Source organism: Podarcis tiliguerta, assembly GCF_965153285.1.
Source record: "Podarcis tiliguerta genome assembly, chromosome: 9".
Lineage (NCBI taxonomy): Eukaryota > Metazoa > Chordata > Lepidosauria > Squamata > Lacertidae > Podarcis > Podarcis tiliguerta.
In genome coordinates this window covers 74,377,436-74,399,996 of record NC_139542.1, presented here as the reverse complement: position 1 = coordinate 74,399,996, position 22,561 = coordinate 74,377,436, and the positions used below count along the sequence as shown (strand labels likewise).

General features: G+C 42.1%; 1 protein-coding gene and 1 long non-coding RNA gene across 6 annotated transcripts in view; one reads left to right on the top strand and one right to left on the bottom strand.

Annotated features, from left to right (window-relative positions):
- Nucleotides 1-931: 931 nt before the first annotated feature.
- CHRNA5 (cholinergic receptor nicotinic alpha 5 subunit) lies at nt 932-21,764 on the bottom strand. 5 transcript variants are annotated; one of them, XM_083399081.1, is made up of 6 exons: nt 21,661-21,764; nt 14,280-14,431; nt 12,933-12,977; nt 12,552-12,661; nt 3,461-4,292; nt 932-2,959 (listed from the first exon to the last, which is right to left on the bottom strand). In XM_083399081.1, the coding sequence occupies exons 1-6, from the start codon at nt 21,749-21,751 to the stop codon at nt 2,798-2,800; spliced, it is 1,392 nt and encodes a 463-aa protein (XP_083255207.1). In that variant the 5' UTR covers nt 21,752-21,764; the 3' UTR covers nt 932-2,797. The 5 variants fall into 5 exon arrangements, with proteins under 5 accessions (XP_083255207.1, XP_083255209.1, XP_083255210.1 ...); XM_083399083.1 differs by lacking the exon at nt 21,661-21,764 and adding an exon at nt 21,247-21,426; XM_083399084.1 differs by lacking the exon at nt 21,661-21,764 and adding an exon at nt 16,690-16,708.
- The window catches only part of LOC310657931, a 66,076-nt gene continuing 64,008 nt past the window's right edge, over nt 20,494-22,561 (top strand). Inside the window, exon 1 of the long non-coding RNA XR_014502011.1 lies at nt 20,494-20,854. This is a non-coding gene — a long non-coding RNA (uncharacterized lncRNA). The remainder of the gene's footprint in view (nt 20,855-22,561) is intronic.

Sequence of the window (22,561 nt, the reverse complement as noted above, 5' to 3'; positions counted from 1 at the left end):
GCGACGCTCATCTCACTTTACTGGCCGAGGGAGCCGGCGTTTGTCCGCAGACAGTTTTTCCAGGTCATGTGGCCAGCATGACTAAGCCGCTTCTGGCGAAACCAGAGCAGTGCACAGAAACGCCGTTTACCTTCACACCGGAGCGCTACCTATTTATCTACTTGCACTTTGACGTGCTTTCGAACTGCTAGGTTGGCAGGAGCAGGGACTGAGCAATGGGAGCTCACCCCGTTGCAGGGATTCGAACCGCCAACCTTCTGATCAACAAGCCCAAGAGGCTCAGTGGTTTAGACCACAGCACCACCTGTGTCCCTCTGCAACATGAAATGACATCCCTGCTAAGAACAAATAATATCAACTGTTTACATAAAAAGCAAACAAATTATTATGAGAAGCAAAGGGTGACAAAGGAATGAGAGCGTATAAAAGTATACGCTGTGTAGGGTTCTTAATAAATAAGAATGCTTAATTAACCCTTCATTGCATAGTAAAAATGCATTATACAACAGAGATTTAAAGTCAGATATAAACATGTTTCAGATGTTACTAAAGGTAAAGGACCCGTGGCCGTTAAGTCCAGTCGCGAACGACTCTGGGGTTGCGGCGCTCATCTCACTTTACTGGCCGAGGGAGCCGGCGTTTGTCCGCAGACAGTTTTTCCAGGTCATGTGGCCAGCATGACTAAGCCGCTTCTGGCGAAACCAGAGCAGTGCACAGAAACGCCGTTTACCTTCACACCGGAGCGCTACCTATTTATCTACTTGCACTTTGACGTGCTTTCGAACTGCTAGGTTGGCAGGAGCAGGGACGGAGCAATGGGAGCTCACCCCGTTGCAGGGATTCGAACCGCCAACCTTCTGATCAACAAGCCCAAGAGGCTCAGTGGTTTGCACCACAGCGTCACCCATGTCCCTCAGATGTCACTAATGAGTACCAAATGCAATATTTAGTTTATTATATTAGTATAAGATTTCTCCCAAAGTGCATTAGCGTAGCTGGCAAACTTGGAAATTGTTTTTAAAAACACTTTAAAAACTGGACTCATCCAGATACTTTAATAACCCTCCTCTGCTCAGAAGACAAAACCATGAAGGACCACTATCTTATGCCAAACACAAATATGAATTTCTAACAGACTGCAGCCCATGGTTGATATGGTTTTCCTACTTTTACCGTTTCTCTAAAGTGATTTTAAACAGCATTACAGTCTTCTTCTTCTTTTGACATAACATGCAAATCTTCAGAGACTTTTTAATTTCAGTATTTGATATTTGTTAGTATGTTAAATTTAAGACCCGTTTACACAACATGTTTTTCTCCATAAGAATAGCGGAGTGTGCCCATGCATGTAGGAAAATAACTTGTTAGCCACCATGTCACATATAAGTCTTTAGCTAAGATTCCTGCATTGCAGGGGGTGGACTAGATGACCCACGGGGTCCCTTCCAACTTTACAACTTATGATTCTAAGTCACCTTCTGTAATAAAAAACACCTCATGATTAGCTTGTATATTCATTTTCCACACCCAAGTCTACAGCCCCCCCAAAAGTATTAAAAATTGAGACCGAGGGGAGAAATGCATTTTGTTAGGTAGCCCAACATTTCCCAGTCTTCTAAGGCAATCTACTGATGAAACATTAACTTGTTTATACTTGAACATTTCCGTGTGTGTTGTAGAACTGAAAATAACAGAAGCCTCACGCTAAATCAGACTGAGACCTTGTGGCTCTCATGTGCTTCATTCTCTTCTCCACCCATTCCGTCCCAAATACTTACACAAAAGTAAATATATGCTAGCACCCCCCCCCCCATTTCATATTCAGAATCTGATGCAAAATAAATTCCTTTGGCTCTTCAGGGGATGAAGGTTTCCTAGGCCTACATCTTGGGACCCTGCCGTGTTGTGCTATGTGTCCAAACAAGCAGTGGACATTAGAATAGACTCTAGAGAATATTAGCTGGGGTGGAGACCTGGCAGATAAAGGATCATAGGCCAACAGAAGCACTGCAGAAAAGTATGTTGGAGCTAGGTGAAAGCACGAAACCACAATAAATACAGATTGTGGCTAAGAATATGAGCTATGAACAGGCCAGTTTCAGACCACAAACTCGCTAGATTACTTTAAGCCACCCACTCTCAGCCCCCGTTTGAGGATTATAATAGTGTCCTGTCTTACTGAAGCCTTGCACGGGATTACTAAGGCTTAAAATGTTTTGCATTATTCATATATCCTGCCTCTCTCAATGTGGCTTACGAAACACAATGCAGGAGCGGAAGGGAACATGGCACCCATGTGGGGTGGGATCAGGATTGTTCAGAGAGAACTTTCTCTCCTTCTCCTTGTTCCTCCCTGGTGATACACCTGGCAGCAGCTCCCTCCCGACTCCTCTTAGGCAAGGGCTGAGCAGTTGGGTCTCGTTCGCTTGATGAAGTAGCCTCCCAATGCTGGCAGATGGCAGGTAGCAGGTCTTAAAAGTGATTATTATTAGTATTTACATTTGGAGTGTCCTTTACTCTACATTGCCCCTGACTTATTCCACAGGTGGTTTTAGGGCACATCAAGGCAGCAATGGCATACCAGTGAGCTCTAACAGGAAAGCAATGAACTAACACTTAAGGGGGGAAAATGCGTATGCCCTAAGAGGCCCATGCTTAAACATAAGCATGAACTCCAACCCACACCTTCCAAGATTTCAGAACTGTAGATTAAAATGTGCCAGATAATTTCACTACTATTTACCTCTAAGATTAATATTTCTAGAAAGATTGGTACAATTTTGTCCTCATCACACACTTATTTGTTGGTGCTTCCAATATGGACTGGGACTATTATGTTTGCCCACTTATGGATTACAGGAATAAACAGAGCCAGAGATCCAATAATTGAAACCAGAAGGAATGTCCATAAGAACACACGATCAAGCACCTGAGCTATAAATTTCCAGTCTTCAACAACCTAGAGAGAGAAGAAAGAAAATCAGTACCTTTTCTGAAATACACTCCAGAATATTTGTATACACACTACAACTAAAGAGGAATAAACCCGACTGTGTCTCTTATTGGGCCAGATGCAAAATTAAATTGCCCCAAACATAACTTATTGTGGCTCCCTTTATATCATAATGAAATGGTTGTTCCTAAGAAATAGCCACATAAGATTTAAAATGGGGCAGGGAGCCTATTTGTTGCACCACAAAGGCATAACATTTTAAATAAGGATTTCTGCATTATCTCTGAAAGTGTCCATTTTCACCTTTGAAATTATTCTCATGCAAAAGTTGCCTTGTTACTTCTATTAGAGATCATGGTGCCTGAAAATGTGAGATATCTACAGTGCAGGATATATTTGACATGAGCAGGCAAGGATTTTACTTATGATTAACTCCACAACGGCACATGCGGCTGTTCCAGTCTGCCAGCCTCAAGAGTTGACTGCAATGTTAACTAATACACACACCTCACGTACTTCGTTCTCCTTGACAATGTGCCTTGTAATATATCGGATAGAATTCAGGGCGGCTTCCAAGGTAATCCGAGATGCCTCAGCACCATCCGCATTGATGACATCCCCCTCCTGAGTGAAATACCTGTCGACGTGGCTTCTCATACAAAGCAGTTTTGGAAGTTTGTGAAGGAATATCCTGCGGACCCAAGGTGCCATGGCATTGTGCGTAGACGAGGACCGATGGTGAACGTTAATAGCAAAGACAGTTATTACAATGGATAATGTAACAAATATCATCGTGAATACCAAGTACTCGCCGATAAGAGGTATAACTTTGGAAGATGATGGTATGATTTCTTCAATGACAAGCAGAAAGACCGTTAAGGAAACCAGAACTGATGTGCACAAAGAAATTTTCTCACCTTCATAAGACGGAAGGTAAAAGACAAGGACGGTTAAGAAGGACAACCCGATGCAGGGAATAATAAGGAACAGTGTATAAAAGAGAGGCAAGCGTCTAATTATAAATGAGTAGGTAATAAATGGATACCAGCAACACCCATCAGTTCTGTTCCCTCTGATTCCTGTTGCCATTACTATTTCCCATTCTCCATTATCAAAGAAATCTCTCTTGTCTACTTCATCATCCACTAGAATTATGTCAACTTGTGAGCCGTCATACGTCCAGGATCCAAACTTCATGGAGCAGTTCTGGCGGTCGAATGGAAAGTACGTGACATCTATGGTGCAGGAACTTTTGTAATTTGCTGGAGGAGTCCAAGCAATTGTGCCATCGTGTTTCACTACTGTTTTTGTAGATGTTCCTTCAAAACGACCATCTGCACTGAAAAAATATTCAATGAAAAGTTATTTTAAAATGTAACAGGCTGAAGTTATTTTCCTCAAACATTTTGCTTGGTTATTTTCAGATGTTTATGTGACGCTCTTCACAGTGGCACCCAGTACAGAATGAGGTCAAAATAAATGGTTTTTTGTATTTTGTTTGAAAACAACAAACAATGCACACTAACAATCCAGCAAGACTATCGTTACCTTGAAGCCGCTGCTCTTGTGCTGGGAAGAGAACTGGCGGGAAGGGCAGACGAAATACCCTTTGATGTGGGCAAATGGGGAATGGAGACAGGGAGTCACCCAAAACTCTAGCTCAAGAACCCATACACATTCAGAGACTGCGAAGAAGGAATGGTTCTTATATTTGGTTTGAAATCAACAAGCAAGGCATTTGCTGTATTAAAAGTGGTCTGCTAAATGGGCTTTCTGCAAGCTAAAGATTTGTTTGAAGAACGATTTCACCCATTCTTTCTTTCTTTGTAATATATTTAATTGATTTATACCAAGTTATGCTGAAGGTTATGGATGTCAAGAGCCATAATAAAGGTCTTTTATTCTTTCCTGCAAATTCATGTAAGAGTTAGTTCTAGGACTCTAAGCGGCCTGATCAGTCCTGAGACTACTTTGGAGGCCCCCATATGCTATGGCTGCTAAGGTCGCACGCAAAGCTCTGCAGTTTATATGTGGCAGCATTTCCAGCACACAGAGGAAAGCTGAGCTCCAAAACTTTCTGAAGACACCTATTTCAAGGAGTGACCCCTTCCTCGGCTTAAACCTATAGTAAGTGCCTGAGGGCCCCGCTCCTGCCACTCACCACCTGGCCCAGGGCGGGGCCTGACAGGCTTGACAAGGACGGATGCTGCTACTTCTGCTGCTGTCCAGGAGGACTTGGAGGGGTGCAGAGTTCTTTTTAGAATGTTTTAAATTTTTCTTTTTCCTTTTTTATTTTTTTGTATGTGGGGGTGGATGTTTGGTTGGGCTTGGGAATTTGTTTGATTTTGATGTATTTGTAATTTTTACAGTTTTTTGTTTGTATTGTTTTATTGTGGTTTGTTTGGGGTTTTTTAAGGGGTTTTTTTGTTCTTAAGGGGAGGGGTCAGGGCTGCTGGGGAGTGGGTCCCACGGGGGGGGGGGGGGGGATAAACTGGAACAACCTCTCAGTGATCATGGGCAGGAGGAGGAGCTACGCTAATACCAGACCATGTCATTACCGAGGAGGCAGGTTTAGTCGTTGTCTTAGGACTATCCCTACCTCCAGGTCTGGTCCTGACCAGAAGGATACTGGAATCAGCAGGGGAAACCCACATGACCTGAAAGTGTTGCTGTGCAATGCCAGGTCAATGATGAATAAAACCACTGCCATCCACGACCTGATTGTGGATGGAGGATTTGACCTGGCATATGTGACAGAGACTTGGTTGGATGAAGCAGATGGGCCTGTCCTTGCTGCTGCTTGTCCACCAGGTTTCTCTTACGCACAGCAACCCAGGTCATGTGGATGGGGAGGGGGGGTTGCAGTGATTTTTAGGAAGTCATTAGTTTGCACCAGGCGTCCTATTGGGAAGACCCAGTTTTCTGAGTGCATGTTCTGGAGGTTGGGCCATAGGGGCAGTACAGGATTCCTTTTGGTGTACTGACCTCCCCGCTGCACCAAGGATTCCCTGCCCGAGCTGCTTCAGGTCATGGCGGATGTTCTCCTGGAGACACCTAGCTTGGTTGTCCTAGGGGATTTTAACATCCATGCCAACACAACCTTACAAGGGGCCGCTCGGGACTTCATGGAAAGCATGGCCTCCATGGGGCTGTCCCTGAATAAGTCTGGCCCAACCCATAGCCGCGGACATGCCTTGAACCTGGTGTTTACCTCTATGGATGTTGGTGATCTGACACTAAGTAAAAGCGAAATGAAAGAAGTGCCATGGTCAGATCACTTCCTGGTGCAACTGGACTTCTCTGCGACCCATCCCCTCTGCAGGGAGGTGGGACCAATTCAGATGGTCCGCCCCCGCCACTTAATGGATCCAAATGGTTTCCAGAGAGTAGTAGGGGATGCTTTATCCCATGTTGATGGCCTTTCAGCCGATTCCCTGGTGGCCCGCTGGAATGTGGAGTTAACCAGGGCTATTGACTGTTTGGCTCCGAAGTGCCCTCTCCAATTGCATGGAGCCCGGACAGCCCCGTGGTTTTCCACGGATCTGAGGGCAATGAAACAATCGTTGAGACGGCTAGAGCGCCGGTGGCGGAGGATCCATTCTGAAGCTGACAAGACACGGGTTAGAGCTCAATGTCGAGCCTACCAAGTGGCGGTAGCGACGTCGAAGAAGACTTTCTTCACCGCCTCTATTGCATCTGCAGAAAACAGCAGCAGGAGACTTTTTCAGGTGGTACGCAATTTAGTGGAACCACCTGCTACATCGGGGCCCAGTATGGGCCACATGATCTCCTGCAATGATTTTGCAAAGTTTTTTGCAGATAAAGTCGCTCAGATTCAGGAAGAGGTAGATGCCACCTTGGGAGCAGGGCTGGGGCGGGAGAGTGCCAGAGTCCTGTCTAGTCAAATTGCATGGGATCAGTTCCAATCTGTTACCTCCGAGGATGTAGACAGGCTGCTTGGACGAGTGAAACCAACCACCTGTCTCCTTGATCCTTGCCCATCCTGGCTTATAAAAGCTAGCCGAGAAGGGCTGGGTGAGAAGGGCTTCGCGGGGTGGTGAATGCTTCTCTCTGTAAGGGAGCCTTCCCAGACCCACTGAAAGAGGCGGTTACCCTGAAGGTATCTCCTTTTTCTTTAAAGGGAAACGTAGAAAGTGCTTGTCGGCACTAGACGCAGACAAATTCTGGAGAAAGTATCGGAAAGAGCTCGGAGGGAAAAGGCAACTGTTGGGAGAATCAGAGGAAATTGATCAAACAGTTGAGAGTTAGGAGACAGATCTAAGAAGGGAATTTACTAAAAGTAGACTGAGACCTTGAATGTGTAATTTCTAAATTTTTATTTCATTAAACCCGTTGACATATCATAAGAAATAAAGTATGGATTATAAATTTATTACTTGGAACGTAAATGGTCTAAATGAAAAATAAAAAAGGAACAAGGTGGAACATATTCTGGTTAAGCAAAAATATGATTTAATCTGTCTGCAAGAAACCCATGTAGCGGAAAAACATAAAAGAGTATTAATAAATAAAAGATTGGGGCTTGAGTTTATTACATCAAGTAAAGAAAAAAAAAAAGAGGGGTGGTAATCTATGTAAAACCTCAGCTGGAGCCAAAACTGCTTTACAATGATGAAAAAGGTCGAACAGTGATTATAGAGGTTAAGATCAATAATGAAAAAGTGATAGTTATTGGAATTTATGCACCAAATGAAAGAAAATCTGAATTCTATCAATTCCTGGAAGAAAAAGTCATAGAATATTTAAGGGAAAAAATTGTATTATTAGGAGATTTTAATGGAGTAGTCAATCCAAGCATGGACAGAACAATAAAGAAGAAAGAAAAGAGGCAGATTAAACTCCCAACTACATTTTTCCAATTAATAGAACTCCTGAATTTGTTTGACGCTTGGAGGTTTAAAAATCCAACAGAGAAAGAATTTACACATTACTCAGAGCCACATAAATCGGCGGGACGAATCGATGCGATCTGGACAACAAAGGATTTATTAAATAATATTACAAAAGCAGAAATTCATCCAAGGACAATTTCAGATCACAGCGCGGTCTGGGTTAACTTTAAAGGAAAAGAAGAAAAGGTTAAGAGGTGGCAACTTAATGAGAGTATGCTAAACGATGAAAAAACTGTGCAAAAGGCCAAGCAAATCTTAGAAGAATATTTTAAGTTCAACTTAAATCAAGGAGTAGATCCAGAGACGGTTTGGGATGCGGGTAAAGCCGTCATAAGAGGCTTCTTTATCCAACAAAACGCATTCCAAAGGAAAATAAAGGAGGAGAAAAAAATGGAGATATGGGAGGAAATTAGAAAAAAGGAAAGGATCCTTTTTCAAAAACCAGATGATGAACTAATTAAGCAAAGTATAAAAATTTTACAGACGCAATTCTCCATGATAATAAATGAAGAGATAGAATGGAAGATAAAATGGTTGAGACATAGAAATTTTGAGTTTGCAAATAAACCTGGCAAACTTTTGGCCTGGCAACTAAAGAAGAAAAAGGAAGATAGAATTATCAATAAAATTAAAATTGAAGACAAATGGATTCAAGAACCGAAGGAAATTAGTAAAAACTTTGCTAGTTTTTTCGGAAAACTATATAAAGAAGGTCCAGAGACTCTAGAAAAAATAATTGATTATCTGGGCAAAAATAAACTACCAATAATACCTAAGGAAAAAACTGAAATCTTGAACTCACCAATAACAGCTATGGAGGTGCAACAAGCTATACAGAGATCAAAATTAGGAAAGACACCGGGCCCAGATGGTCTCCCAGCTAATTACTATAAAAAGTTAGAACAAGTATTATTTCTTCCCATGAAAGACCTAATGAATAATATTCTGGCAAATGGAAAGCTACCGAAAACCTGGAAGGATAGCTTTATTACGCTTATCCACAAACAGGGAACAGATGCCTCAAATATGGCCAATTACAGACCCATCGCACTGTTAAATAACGATTACAAGATATTCGCAGACATTCTTGCAAATAGATTAAAAATGGTGCTGAAAGAGATAATCCATAAAGATCAAACTGGATTTCTCCCCGGACGATTTATGCAATCCAACATTAGATGTGTGATTAATGTATCAGAATATTTGGATATTAAAATTGACAAATCAGCAGCTATTATGTTGGTGGACGCTGAAAAAGCTTTTGATAATGTGTCCTGGAAGTTTATGAAAAAATTAATGGAAGAAATCGGACTGGGAGAAAATATTTGTAAAGGAATAAATGCCATCTATACAGAACAATATGCAAAACTGATCATCAACGGAAGAATTACTGAGGAGTGCAAAATAAACAAGGGAACTAGACAGGGCTGCCCACTGTCACCACTGATATTTATCTTGGTGATGGAAGTCTTGAACAACCAGATAAGAAAGGATCAGCTTGTGAAAGGCATCACTCTGGGAAACAAAACATATAAAATTAAAGCTTTTGCGGACGATTTACTCGTTATGACTGAAAACCCTAAAGAAAGTCTGAAAAGAGTGCTGGAATTGATTAAAGAATTCGGAGAAGTGGCAGGCTTTAAGCTGAATATAACAAAAACAAAAATGCTTGTTAAAAATGTAACCACAGAAGAAAAGGACGATTTAGAAAAAACATTGGGCCTGAAAATCTCCTCAAAAGCGAAATACCTGGGTATTTGGATCACCCCCAAGAACATAAATTTATTCCAGGATAATTACACCAAAACTTGGTTAGAGATTAGAAAAAACTTGGTAACCTGGAGTACACTAAAATTAACATTTCCGGGTAGGATTTCCATTATAAAGATGAATGTGCTTCCAAAATTAATCTTTTTATTTCAAATGATTCCAATACTGGGCGAAGCAGGTTGTCTCAAGATATGGCAAAGAGAAATTTCCAAATTCCTGTGGGAAGGGAAGAAACCTAGGATTAAACACCTGATCTTAATAGACATAAAAGAGAGAGGAGGCTTTTCCCTACCCGACCTAAAACTTTACTACGAGGCAGCCTGTTTCACCTGGATAAAAGATTGGTGCACGTTGCAGGATTCGGACCTCTTGGACCTGGAAGGTTTTGACAACCGCTGGGGATGGCACGCCTACCTAATATATGGAAAAGCGAAAATTCATAAAAACTTTACCAACCATATAATAAGAAAATCACTCTGCTGTATGGGAAAAATATAAAGACCTGATGGAGCCTAAAATCCCGTGGTGGACTTCTCCAGTAGAAGCCATAGCAGTAAAACGGAAAAATACTCAGGAAAGCTGGCCAACATATAAAATACTTCTAAAAAATGAAGATAACCAAATAAAATTAAAAAACTTTGAGGAAATAAGAGACCACATTTCAGACTGGTTCCAATACCATCAGTTATTTGAAAAATTTAAATCTGACAAACAAAAGGGGTTCTCAACAGAAATTTCCCGATTTGAATCTGATCTTGTAAATTCTAAAAGAAAAACCCTTTCCAAAACTTACCGACTCCTCCTTGACTGGACGGTCAAGGAGGAGGAGGAAACAGTGGCAATGGTGAGGTGGTCCCAGGATTTTGGCCACTCAATAACCATGGCCCAATGGGAAAATTTATGGAAGATCAATTGGAAATTCACAAATTGTTACACGATTAGAGAGAACTTTCAAAAAATGCAACATCGATGGTATCTAACACCATGGAAGCTTTCAAAAATGTATAAAAATGTATCAAGTAATTGTTGGAGATGCGGAGACTCAGGAACATTCTTCCATATGTGGTGGATATGTAGGAAAATACAGGCATTCTGGGAGAGTATACATGCAGAGCTGCAAAAAATGCTAAAGATCTCTTTCAATAAAAAACCAGAGGCCTACCTCCTAGGAATAACAGATCTGGATATTCCACAAAAGAGGAAGGGTATCTTTTTATACGCCACGGCGGCAGCAAGAGTTTTGATCGCAGCAAAATGGAAGAGTAATGAAATCCCCTCTATTCAAGATTGGATCCAAAAGCTGACAGAATATGCTGAATTAGATGGTTTATCAGAAAAAATAAAGAATAAATCAAAACAGGAATTTGTTTCTAAATGGGAGGTTTTCAAAGAATATCTGAAAAATAAATATAGTAGTTTAAATTCTGTTGCAGCATTCGAGGAACTTCTGTAATAGTTGTAAGGTAGATATAAGAAATTAGATTTAATGAGAATAAGTTTAATTATAAGAAAAAATGTGTATGGGCAATAAGTAATATGAATATGAAGTATGGAATAGACGGGAGGTCGGGTCTTTAGTGTTAAGACCAATAGATGTTTTATTGTCTGCTAGGAGTATTGTGTGTCTATGGTTGTTTTTGTGATTAGTGTATGGTTTGGTATTTGTGTTCGGTGTTTGTTTGTTTGTCTTTCTTGTTGTATAAATAGAAAACTTTATATATATATAGAAAAAGAAAAAGAAAAAGAAAGAGGCGGTTATCAAACTGCTTTTTAAAAAACCAACTTTAGGTGATGCCAATATGGCCAACTATCGCCCAGTCTCAAATCTTCCATTTGATTGAGAAGGTGATTGAGCACGTGGTTGCTGAACAACTCCAGGCACACCTGGAAGAAGCGGACCCTTTCAGTTGGGATTCAGGCCTCATCATGGGACTGAAACTGCCTTGGTCATGCTGGTCGATGATCTCCGGCGGGCTAGGGACAAAGGTGAGAGCTGTTTCCTAGTTCTGCTGGATCTCTCAGCAGCTTTTGACACCATTAACCATAACATCCTTCTGGACCGTCTAGAGGAGCTGGGAGCTGGGGGCACTGTTATATGGTGGTTCCGCTCCTTCCTCCTGGGCTGTGTTCAGAAAGTAGTGGTGGGGGATGAGTATTCAGACCCCTGGGCTCTCACTTGTGGGGTGCCTCAGGGTTCTGTCCTCTCCCCCATGTTTTTCAACATCTACATGCAGCCGCTGGGAGAGATCATCAGGGGGTTTGGGCTGGGTGTTCATCAGTATGCAGATGACACCCAGCTCTACCTCTCTTTCAAATCGGAACCAGTGAAGGCGGTGAAGGTCCTGTGTGAGTGTCTGGAGGCAGTTGGAGGATGGATGGCGGCTAACAGATTGAGGTTGAATCCTGACAAGACAGAAGTACTGTTCTTGGGGGACAGGGGGCGAGCTGGTGTGGCAGACTCCCTGGTCCTGAATGAGGTAACTCTGCCCCTGAAGGACCAGGTGCGCAGCCTGGGAGTCATTTTTGACTCACAGCTGTCCATGGAGGCACAGGTCAATTCTGTGTCCAGGGCAGATGTTTATCAGCTCGATCTGATACACAGGCTGAGACCCTACCTGCCTGCAGACTGTCTCGCCAAAGTGGTGCATGCTCTGGTTATCTCTTGGACTACTGCAATGCGCACACATAACTGAAGAATATACATCTCTCCAGCAAAAATAATATATTTCATGGTTTGAAACTATTACTCTCATTTGAAAATTCTGCATGAATGCCATGCTATCGTGCCAAATATATCATTTCAAAAAATAAGATGCTCTCAACTCTAGCAATTTCAAAATACAACTTATTCAAATTATTTCACTCTTTAATTTTTGGAACGGTAAGAATTGTGTTAAAAAACATTAAATACTTACTTGTCATACAAAACAATATCTGGGATCCATATAGACTCTGAAGGGACGCGGATAGATGTTATTCCAGCATAATCTTTAGGGTCCCACTTCAGTTTTACATCAATCCATTCCTACAAAGAGAGTAAAGATAGTATTAATTGATAAACTAATTTGTTTACTTTACAGTGCAATTATATACAGGCCTATTCAGAAATAAGCACCACTGAATTAAATGGGATTTATTCCCAGAATAGTGTACATAGGATTTCATCACCACTGTAGCAACCTGGTTATTTGAGTTTACACTGAATAATACACCTCAGTCACAACCGAACTGTATAGATCAACATCCCTCCCAACATCATGGTTACAGTCCAAACTTTTTCCTAATATACTACTCACCTGCTTCAACCAAACATTTGTTGTCATCAGTTGATTTTTCTCATCCTATTGAGAGAAAAAAGCATTTTATATGAATGACAGTACACTTCTCTCACTTCCAGACAGCGGTCAATTAACATATGGCATATATTCTACAGCTCTCACCAGGGCAGGCTCCAGGCTGACACCTGAATTTCCCAAAATGCCCCAGACTAACACTATGTTGTGGTTGCTCTGGGGCATTGGAGGAACTTTAATCTATTTATTATTGGCTGGAAAGTTTTTCTTTCCTTTTCAAAAGCTTTTTTTAATTTTTCAACACAAGAGTATGGAAAGTCATCAGAGAAATACTTACATAATAATGGTAAGTACAATTCTACACAGGTTTATTAAACTAACATATTCAGGACAGGATTTTTTTTTTTTAGGTGCAGGTAAGAAGTCGTGCAGATCATTGTTTGAAACACAAGATAAAAGTCCCAATTGTTCTACTGGTTCTTACCCTTGCATCACATGACTCACGTCGGCTATCTTTTCAGCAGTTGTGAGGTTCAATAAGTTTTTATACCACAACTCGAGAGACATATCATTTAAGTTATTCCATTTTTGTGCAAAAGAAAGTCTGGCAGCTACAAGAAATCAAGTTCCTTTGAAGATAATTGCTTGAGAGAATCATCTCATACAGTGCTATTTTTCTTTTAAAAAAAGAGGTGCCGGAACTCTCCCACTTATGTCTACACCCAGAGGCCTCAGATACAGGACAGAATAAGCTCCTCTTAACCCAGGGCTGGATTGTGACCATGCCTCTCCCTTGCTGCACAGGCTCCTGCGCAACCGCTCCTCTCCTGCGCAGCTCAAAGAAGCCATACGATTGCTTGACGTGTCTTCCTAACCCAGGCTTACCAAGTGGTAAGTCAGAAATAACCTGAGAATGAATGCTGGTTTATTTATAGCTTACAACTAGTTGTTTATTTGAAACAAATAAACCACTGACTGGATTTAGACAACACAAGAAGGCATAGTATGGCTTGTATGAGCTACGAGAGGACACAATAAGCAAAAGGCATATTCATGATTAAACCATGCTTTAAAGCAAACTCTGGCTTTTTATAACATGCAAACCAGGCCTGTGTGAACAGATAGCATATGAATGCATGGTTCCTTCCTCCTATCCTCTCAACAGCAAGTGACACACGTACAACCTTTGCAACCCCAACACCCTGTGTGGCGTTATGGCATCCTCTTTATGAGGAGAAGAGGCTCTGTGAAAAAGCCAGGGATGCTGTTCGGACGATGTGCTTCTGACAAGCAACTACTTTACGCTACCATGCCTATTTAAAGAGCAAACAGCAGAGGTTTCCAACGTACCACATCCACTAACTGTGAAATTGCAAGGCCAAACTTCACTTTGATTGTGTCGTTCAGACGCTCTACTGGGCGAACCCATCTTTCATAATCTTCAAATAAGTATTTAAACAGACGGTCTTCACTTTTAGCAATAAAGGAAGGTTCAGACATACCTGTACAGATGGAAAAGAGGTAACACAAACATTACAATTCTCCTTCTTTGTATACAGATGGCAACCATTTTGCACGTGCTCGATTGGCACGTGACCACGGACGTGTACGCCATTTTTGGCCCTGGAAAGGGGTGGAACGGGGTAGGCTTACACCCGCCCCACTGACACACACGATGACATGGAACACAACCCGTGTAAACAGGGAATTGCCTGTATAGGAGGAAAGAAGAAGCAACAATTTATGCTTTTTCAAATTTGACTTATGACTTAATACAAGTAAGGTAAAAATGGGCATGATAGTCATGTCAGTTTGCATTTCTTGGTGCAGAAAGTATTGATCTAATGTGTAGAGATCTTTCCTATTCAAATTCATTCAATAGGTTTCTGGAAGCTTCTCTGTGTGAAAGTAGCTTCATGATGTTTGGGTTATACCTTCAGAGAAGTTAAGTACAGCTGACGTAAACTGGTTCTCTTATCCCTTTCTGTTAAGGTCATGCTGATATAGGCCAGAAGGAGCATGGGTCGGTCTTTCTTTCTATCTCTCTTCCTTCTGGTGTGGTGCTCTGTACATAGCATGCTTAGCCTTATGGTTTAGTCTTGTTATAAGTTTTTGTAGGTGCTGCAACTGGATTGTTTATGGAATGTACCAATCCTGAATGTATTGGATTTGTGACCATTATGCTCATCTGCCTTCAGTAGCAGTAAAGCTCTGCTGGGTGAAATACAATTGCCACTAGTGTATTTTTGGGGAATTCTGCATTGTGTTTAAGTTTTTCCTTCTCCAGAGAAGGCGCAACAATTCAGTGGATGAGAAGGGCAAGTACAGGCAATCTCCCATTTACGTGGGAGCTCCGTAAGAAGGGTCTTTACAGATTGGGAAGTGTATTGCATTTGTGGCCATAGATTATGACCCGACACACCCTGTTAACCATCCTGTGTCATTCTCCTCCATGTAAATCACACTGCAAGGAAAAGTAACACTTCGCTAACTATAGTTTGGAGGTGTGGGTTGACACCTCCTGGTTTGCATGGACATTCGCTCTCTCTTTCGGTTTTGGACGTAGCTATGGTCAGCCTTATGGAGGCAATAGCATTTTTGCTAACCACAGTTGGCACCAAAGAAAAATTGGCAACCATAGATAGAAGTGGACTTGATTCAGCTGACTTTGATTAATGCTAACATTGGTTCAAGTGTAATGCGGACCAGTTACCCCTGTAACTAACAGCTGCTCTGTCATGAAAATATTTTACTCTCACTTCAACCATTTCAATTTCACACATTATCAATTTTTGTCTAAGATACTCCATAGTCTGTACTATACACCATTTATTGAAATACACCTGGAAAAACTGAGAGAAAACAGAGAAATCCACGCTATTGTTTGTATAGTCGTACGTTGGATCCCAAACGCCTTGGTACTCAGACGTATTATCTCCCGAAAGCGGCAAACCCAGAAATGAGTGTTCTGGTTTGCGAACGTTCTTTGGAACCCAAACATCTGACGTGGCTTCTGATTGGCTGCAGGAGCTTTGGTTTCGAAGTCGAATGGACTTCCGGAACGGATTCTGTTCAACTTTCAAGGTAACACTGTATATAAATCTGGTAGTTTCCATGAAATATTAGCTTCCTCACCACTGCCACCACCCTGGCTGAAAAATCACTTTATGCAACCTGGAGCAATTTGAGAAAGCCAACAGCAGCAGTAGATGCAGAAAATGTGAGTGCTGACACCATAATATTCTGCTAAATTTGGCTCATATCCTAAATTTACCACAACGGCAGTGTTCAAAATGCTATAAAAGTTTGATACTGAAAACAGAATTTATAGGTAAACATCAGCAGACGCTGCCTCAGATGCCAAGGAGATAAAGAATTACACAACTTTTAGAAGACATCTGAATGCAGCCCTAGATTGGGATTTTTTTTATGCTGATGTTTTATTGTGTTTCTATATGCATTAGAGGCCTTCCAGAGCAGCTGGCCCAACCAGATGGGCAGGGTATAAATGATAAAACAACAGCAACAACACCTTGCAAGCTTGGCAATGAACCAGTGGGAAATATAAGTTGTACTTGGTTGTTACAAGGAATGCAATTGGGTTGTATGTTTATGCCTTTTTTTTAATTAAAAAATCTTATTAATTTCTCTCTCTCTCTCACACACACACACACACAAAATCTTAACATGTTTTAACATAAAATGTAAATTGTTTCTCTGGTGACTTCCCCTCCTCCCTTTCCATGGTTTCCATATTTACCCTGACACGCTGCATCTTTCATCCATAGTCCTATATTATTCAATACGCTGGTGGCTGTTATAGCTTTCCTTCCCCTCTGTGCAGTGGCAATCTCAGATTAAGGGCTTAACAGAGCAGAGAAATGTTCCCTTCTGAATTATTTGGAAAGCAGTTGGCATTTTGTAGACATTAATGTAAGGACAATTATTCAAGTTGTGGCCTTGCAAGCTGTCTGGCAATAGCAATAATGCTGCGGTCGGCTGTCATACAGGCAAGCTTTAGAAAGGTCCCCTTGTGAATTTCACCAGCCATCTGTTAAGAGGTGCTGAAATCATGCTGACTAAGATGTATTCACAGGGAATTCATAGGGAATTCAGTGCAAAATGACATACATACATACATACATACATACGAACATTTTTATACCAAGCTGTTGAGTTTTAATCAGTGCACCCAGAAGGCAATTGTTATGGGGGCAAAGAGGTCAAAGGAGACAATATGAAAAAAGAAAGAAGGATGCAAAGTAAGATGGCTGTAAGGTATACCTATTATAGCCACACATAGTTTGTCTATTTTGTGAAGTTTATGAATGCAAATTGACATTTTATGTAAATATATATGCAAATTAGGGACAGCTTTCAGACTCCTAGAGAGTTGCAAAATCAAGTCTCCAATGCAGCAAGGCCTGTGTTGTGTGCAGGTACATAATCTGTTATAGCTGCACTGTACTGTAAACAACTATTTTCCAGTGCCAGCTACACAGAATTGTATTGCCAGCTCCGCTGGCTTTCACAGTGATCATTGCCAACATATCCATATTAGCATTCTCATTTGGGGAGTTACATAAGCACTCCTCTTGCTCTAATTTCTCTGTAGCCTACTGGAAAATTTGCATTATTAGAAGTAGAGCATGAGACAATCAAAGGAAAACCACAGGAGAAAAGCATTCATATTTGAAACTAGCAGCTGCATCTCCTTTCTCAAAAACGTTTAATATTCTTGCTTGAGGATAAGCATCTGCAGAGAAGCATAATCACTTATGGCTGAATCAAACAGTTTGTAAACCGCATTTCAGAGCCAGCTATATATGAAGCAGTTCTGCAGTATTGCAAGAAGGATTATGTGCACATTACTTTTTAATCTTAACTGGCACACACACCAATCCGGTGCCAGTTTAAAGCAATTCCTTACAAATGGAATTTCCAGCAGAGTTCTCTGTGGTGTTCTAGTACAGTGGTACCTTGGTTCTCAAACGCCTCGGTACTCAAACAACTTGGAACCCAAACACTGCAAACCCAGAAGTTAGTGTTTTGCGGACTTTTTTTGGAAGCCGAATGTGCTCCGTTTTGAGTGTTACGCTTCCGATTTGAGTGCCACACTTCTGTTTTGAGGTCTGTTTTTGCTATTTTGTGTTTTTGCGGCTTTTTTGTTTTGTTTTTGTGACTGTGTAGAACCCAGTTCAGCTACTGATTGATTGTGTGACTGCAGTACATTGCTTATTGCTTTCATTTTATGGATCAATGGTCTCGTAAAAGACCATGTTAAATTCATGCTAAATTGCTGTTTTAGGGGTTGTTTTTAAAAGTCTGGAACAGATTAATCCATTTTGCATTACTTTCTATGGGAAAGCACGCCTTGGTTTTGGAACGGACTTCCGGAATGGATTAAGTTTGAGAACCAATGTACAACGGTATGTTCTACTGAGTTCATCTGGGCTTATGCTGAGATTGCAACCTCATTTCAACAGCCTTAGAATCATAGAATCATAGAGTTGGAAGAGACCACAAGGGTCATCGAGTCCAACCCCCTGCCAAGCCTTCCTGTCCCCAAATGTGATAAATCACTTTTAGAGTGGAAAACACCATGCAAACTAGTTCATTATCCAATGCACTGTGGGACTGAGTTTGACAATACCTATGGCTGAGGTTGTACTCATGGTTAACAGGGATTGGAGCCTAAATCCAGTAATCAAGCCATAGGACCTCAGCACCTCTCAACTCCGCGAGAAGCAGAAAACTCCCACCTGTTGCCTCATAGCTACAGAATTAGGTATGAGAAAGTCCCATCTGCTGGTCTTAACACCCAAGAGGGTCAAGTCTGTATGGAAAGGTGTGTTTTGCCAAATATTAAGTCATTTAGGGCGGCTTCATTTTGGACCAATGGAAGTTTCTAGGTTCTCTTCAAGAGCAGCCCATATAAAGCACACTAGTAAATTTCAGATTGGATTACTGCAGTGTGAAATATAGTGGCCAGGTCATCCCTATCAAAGGGGGGGGGGGCATTACTGGCAAAGCAGACAAAGCTTGAAATGGGCATGCCCAGTCTCTGACAATGATGAATCCAGAAGCAACCCCAATCTACGGACCTGCTCCTTCCAGGGGAGTAAAACCATCCAGAACAGGCAGTCTCCCCACTTCCTAGACTCAAGGGCCTGGAAGGCAGAGCACCCCGTCTTTTCAGGATTCAGCTTCCGTTACTGAGGCACATCCAGCCCATCTCCATCTCCAAGCACCAGTCTAGCTCAACTCTCTCTCCCGATTCATATGGAGCAGAAGGACAAAGGCAAACAACCAGATTTATACTATTGTTGTAACTGATGTCATGAAACAGAAGTTTGACTAGAAGCATCACTGCATTTCTTCCATTGCAATATTCAGTCTCCCATCTTTGCATTTTTTTAAATTAAAATGTTAAAATGCTCAACTTGATGTTCTCAATATTTTTCTTCTTCACATCACACCAAGCATTAAAACTGAACAAAAGTTTTGAGACAGTATTTTCGAATCACCTCACACAGAAAGGAAGCTTAAATACTGCATTTCCACAATTTAGCTATTATGACTCAAAATGCATACTTCATTTTTCTTTTTATTTATTAAATGCCTTTCCCAACTACTTGGCAAGAATACCTGGCAGTTCAAATACATTCAATAAAACAAAATTTTTACCGAGCTGGAGTCTACAGGATTCTATAGCCAGTCTTTCCACTGTAATCCTAATGCTTTCAGTTTTTGCGTACATTTTTGTTTTGCTTTATTGTGCATTTCTAAACTAACTTCTGTTCTACTTATTTCTGGAAGGTTAGTTATTTAGAGATCCATTCTGTGTACCTCCTGAAGAAGATTCCCATGCCCCACATAAATGTATAGGAAGCAGCATCAGAACAGTAGCAGCAAAATAGGAATAAGGAAGCAAGAAAATATGTTAAATTTACCATTATGATTGTGTAAGATGGGCAAAAAGCAATATGCTTATAAATTTGCTTGATTGTGTTTAACAAGGTAAAGGAAGGGACATAAATATGTACGAGAGCAGAGAATGTTCAATATATAAACATACATTAATAAAATAGGTAAGAGGGATTATGTATGAATAAAAACCAGAATGAAGTGTAGTCACAGCATCATCAGTTTTTTCTGCAGAACAGAATTGCAAATCTGCTTCCACATTGTCTCCCTAGGATTACAATGCCAATGTTCAAAGCCCTCAATTGTCCTTCAAATAAGCCTTAAATCATCAGAAATCTCTCCAAAGCAAGGAAACATTCAGCATATAACATGTCACAAGCCTGTATCCACTTAAATGCCTGCAGGATTCTCATCCCCAACCAAAACAACCACCTTCCACTATTAGCTTTAAATTCCAGTATCCATCATCCCTTTGTAAAGACAAAAAAACAGCCCACTGTAAAAGTTAGCCTAGAAAAGTCAGATTGACAAGTCTTTGCAGGGCAATTGCCCTGCCCAAAATGGGGGTGGGGGCAGTTATGGATAGGGAAAAGTCAAATGTTGTTGTTTAGTCGTTTAATTGTGTCCGACTCTTTGTGACCCCCTGGACCAGAGCACACCAGGCCCTCCTGTCTTCCACTGCCTCCCACAGTTTGGTCAAACTCATGCTGGTCTCTTCGAGAACACTGTCCCACCATCTCGTCCTCTGCCGTCCCCTTCTCCTTGCGCCCTCCATCCTTCCCAACATCAGGGTCTTTTCCAGGGAGTCTTCTCTTCTCATGAGGTGGCCAAAGTCTTGGAGCCTCAGCTTCACGATCTGTCCTTCCAGTGAGCACTCAGGGCTGATTTCCTTCAGAATGGATGCGTTTGATCTTCTTGCAGTCCATGGGACTCTCAAGAGTCTCCTCCAGCACCATAATTCAAAAGCATCCATTCTTCGGCAATCAGCCTTCTTGATGGTCCAGCTCTCCCTTCCATACATCACTACTGGGAAAACCATAGCTTTAACTATACGGACCTTTGTCAAATACTCCCCTGCTAAAATCCTACTTTATCATAATTCTGAGCAAAATGACCCATGAGGATTGCTTGAATTATATGAAACTGTACAAAATGCTCTTCCTTCACTCTCACAAGTTAGCAACCAATTTATGGCAGTTATGTGCATATTGACCCAGAAGCCTTTTAAAAATATAATTGGACCAGCAAAGATCTCTGCATTTTTGTCATAATTCCAAGGGATATGAATGCTGCCAACCCACTGCTTACTCTAGCCACTTACTTGGGAACAAGGAGCATTTGAACTCAACGCGGTTTTCTTCTGAGTAGACATATAGAGCAATGCCCTTACCTGGGATTCAATCCTTTGGAAAGCCCGGGCGGCTTCCTTCCCAGTGGACAAATATAGGGTGAGGCTATTCAGCCCCGATTACGGTGCCCACTTGTTCCAGTATCATCCCACAAAACAGAAACACGCATTTCCATAAAAGTTACTTTATCCGTTTTTAGCATTACCCCGGGCTCTGAAGCCCCCCCCCCCCCCGCGAGGGCACGACTGGGCACCACTATTTCCCGGTCTGCACCCAAAAGAGCCCCGTGTCCGGTGGCACCTGGGAGACGGAAGGGATGCCCCGGTCCCGCCCGCCCGGGGGATGGATCGCTCTGCGAGGAAGATCATCGCCCACTGAGCAAAGCCCGTGCCGGCCCCAGTCCTCAGGCATCCCGGCCAGCCTCCCTTCGCCGGCCCCGCTCGGGTCCCGCTTACCCGGGGAAGGCGCTCCGCCCGCGCCGCCCGGCCCCGCCAGCAGCCCCAGGAGCAGCAGCAGCAGGAGGCTTCGCCGCCCGGAGCCCGCCATGCCTCGGCCAGGACGGAGCCTCTGGCGGCGGCGGCCGAGGAGGAGCAGGAGCAGGAGGAGGAGGAGGCGCCGCCCCGAGTGGCCGCGGCGCGCTGCGCAAAGATCTGCGGGCGGAAAGACCTCCTGCAAGAAGCCCCAGTCCGCCCCCCCCCCAAACAAGCACAGTTAGCACACGCACAACCCCCCCCCCAAAGAATTACTTGCGCGTTTCTTTCTCTCCTTCTTAGGTATGTTTATTGGGTTTGACACCCCGAAAGTTGCTGAGCTTTTTAAGGAACATCCCTCCCCCCCCCCAAAAAAAACCCTATTCTTATACAGTATTGACTTCTCCAAAGCGCTCCCCAGAAATCCCGGTAATGACCTGGAAAATCCGGGCATATGACAGCCCTGAATATACATGCACGAAGAGAAGGTAAGGGCGCCCCAAGGGTCATCTAGTCGCACCCGCTACAATGGAGGGAATACTACCAATAAAATAGTGGACAGAGGGGTGGGGATACAATGACTGCTGCAATCTACACAAGATAATATCACCAAGGCAACTGCCTGTAAACAAAATAAACATCCATAAAAATGGCAAAAGTTTCTTTCCCAAATCAGTGTTATCTTAACAGCAAACACAGTAAATAAAGAGTTCACTTGCAATATGTTGGTGGTTCAGTGCTCATTTCTTCTCTTTCCCAAATTAGATTTTATCTTAAACAATTGCAAGCGCAGTAATAAATAGTCCACTTTTGATACAGCAGTGGTTCAGTGCTCGGACGTTGTTCCGGTAATCCAACGTTTCAGCACTAAAGACCTGAGTCATCA

Bases quoted from the DNA above. Each gene is read 5' to 3' on its own strand.
- CHRNA5 (XM_083399081.1), bottom strand. From the start codon at position 21,751: ATGGCGGGCTCCGGGCGGCGAAGCCTCCTGCTGCTGCTGCTCCTGGGG. The intron at 14,432-21,660 runs GTAAGCGGGACC...CCATCTGTACAG, and splicing joins GGGCGGAGCGCCTTCCCCGG to GTATGTCTGAACCTTCCTTT. The intron at 2,960-3,460 runs GTGTGTGTATTA...TTCTCTCTCTAG, and splicing joins AGGAGAACGAAGTACGTGAG to GTTGTTGAAGACTGGAAATT.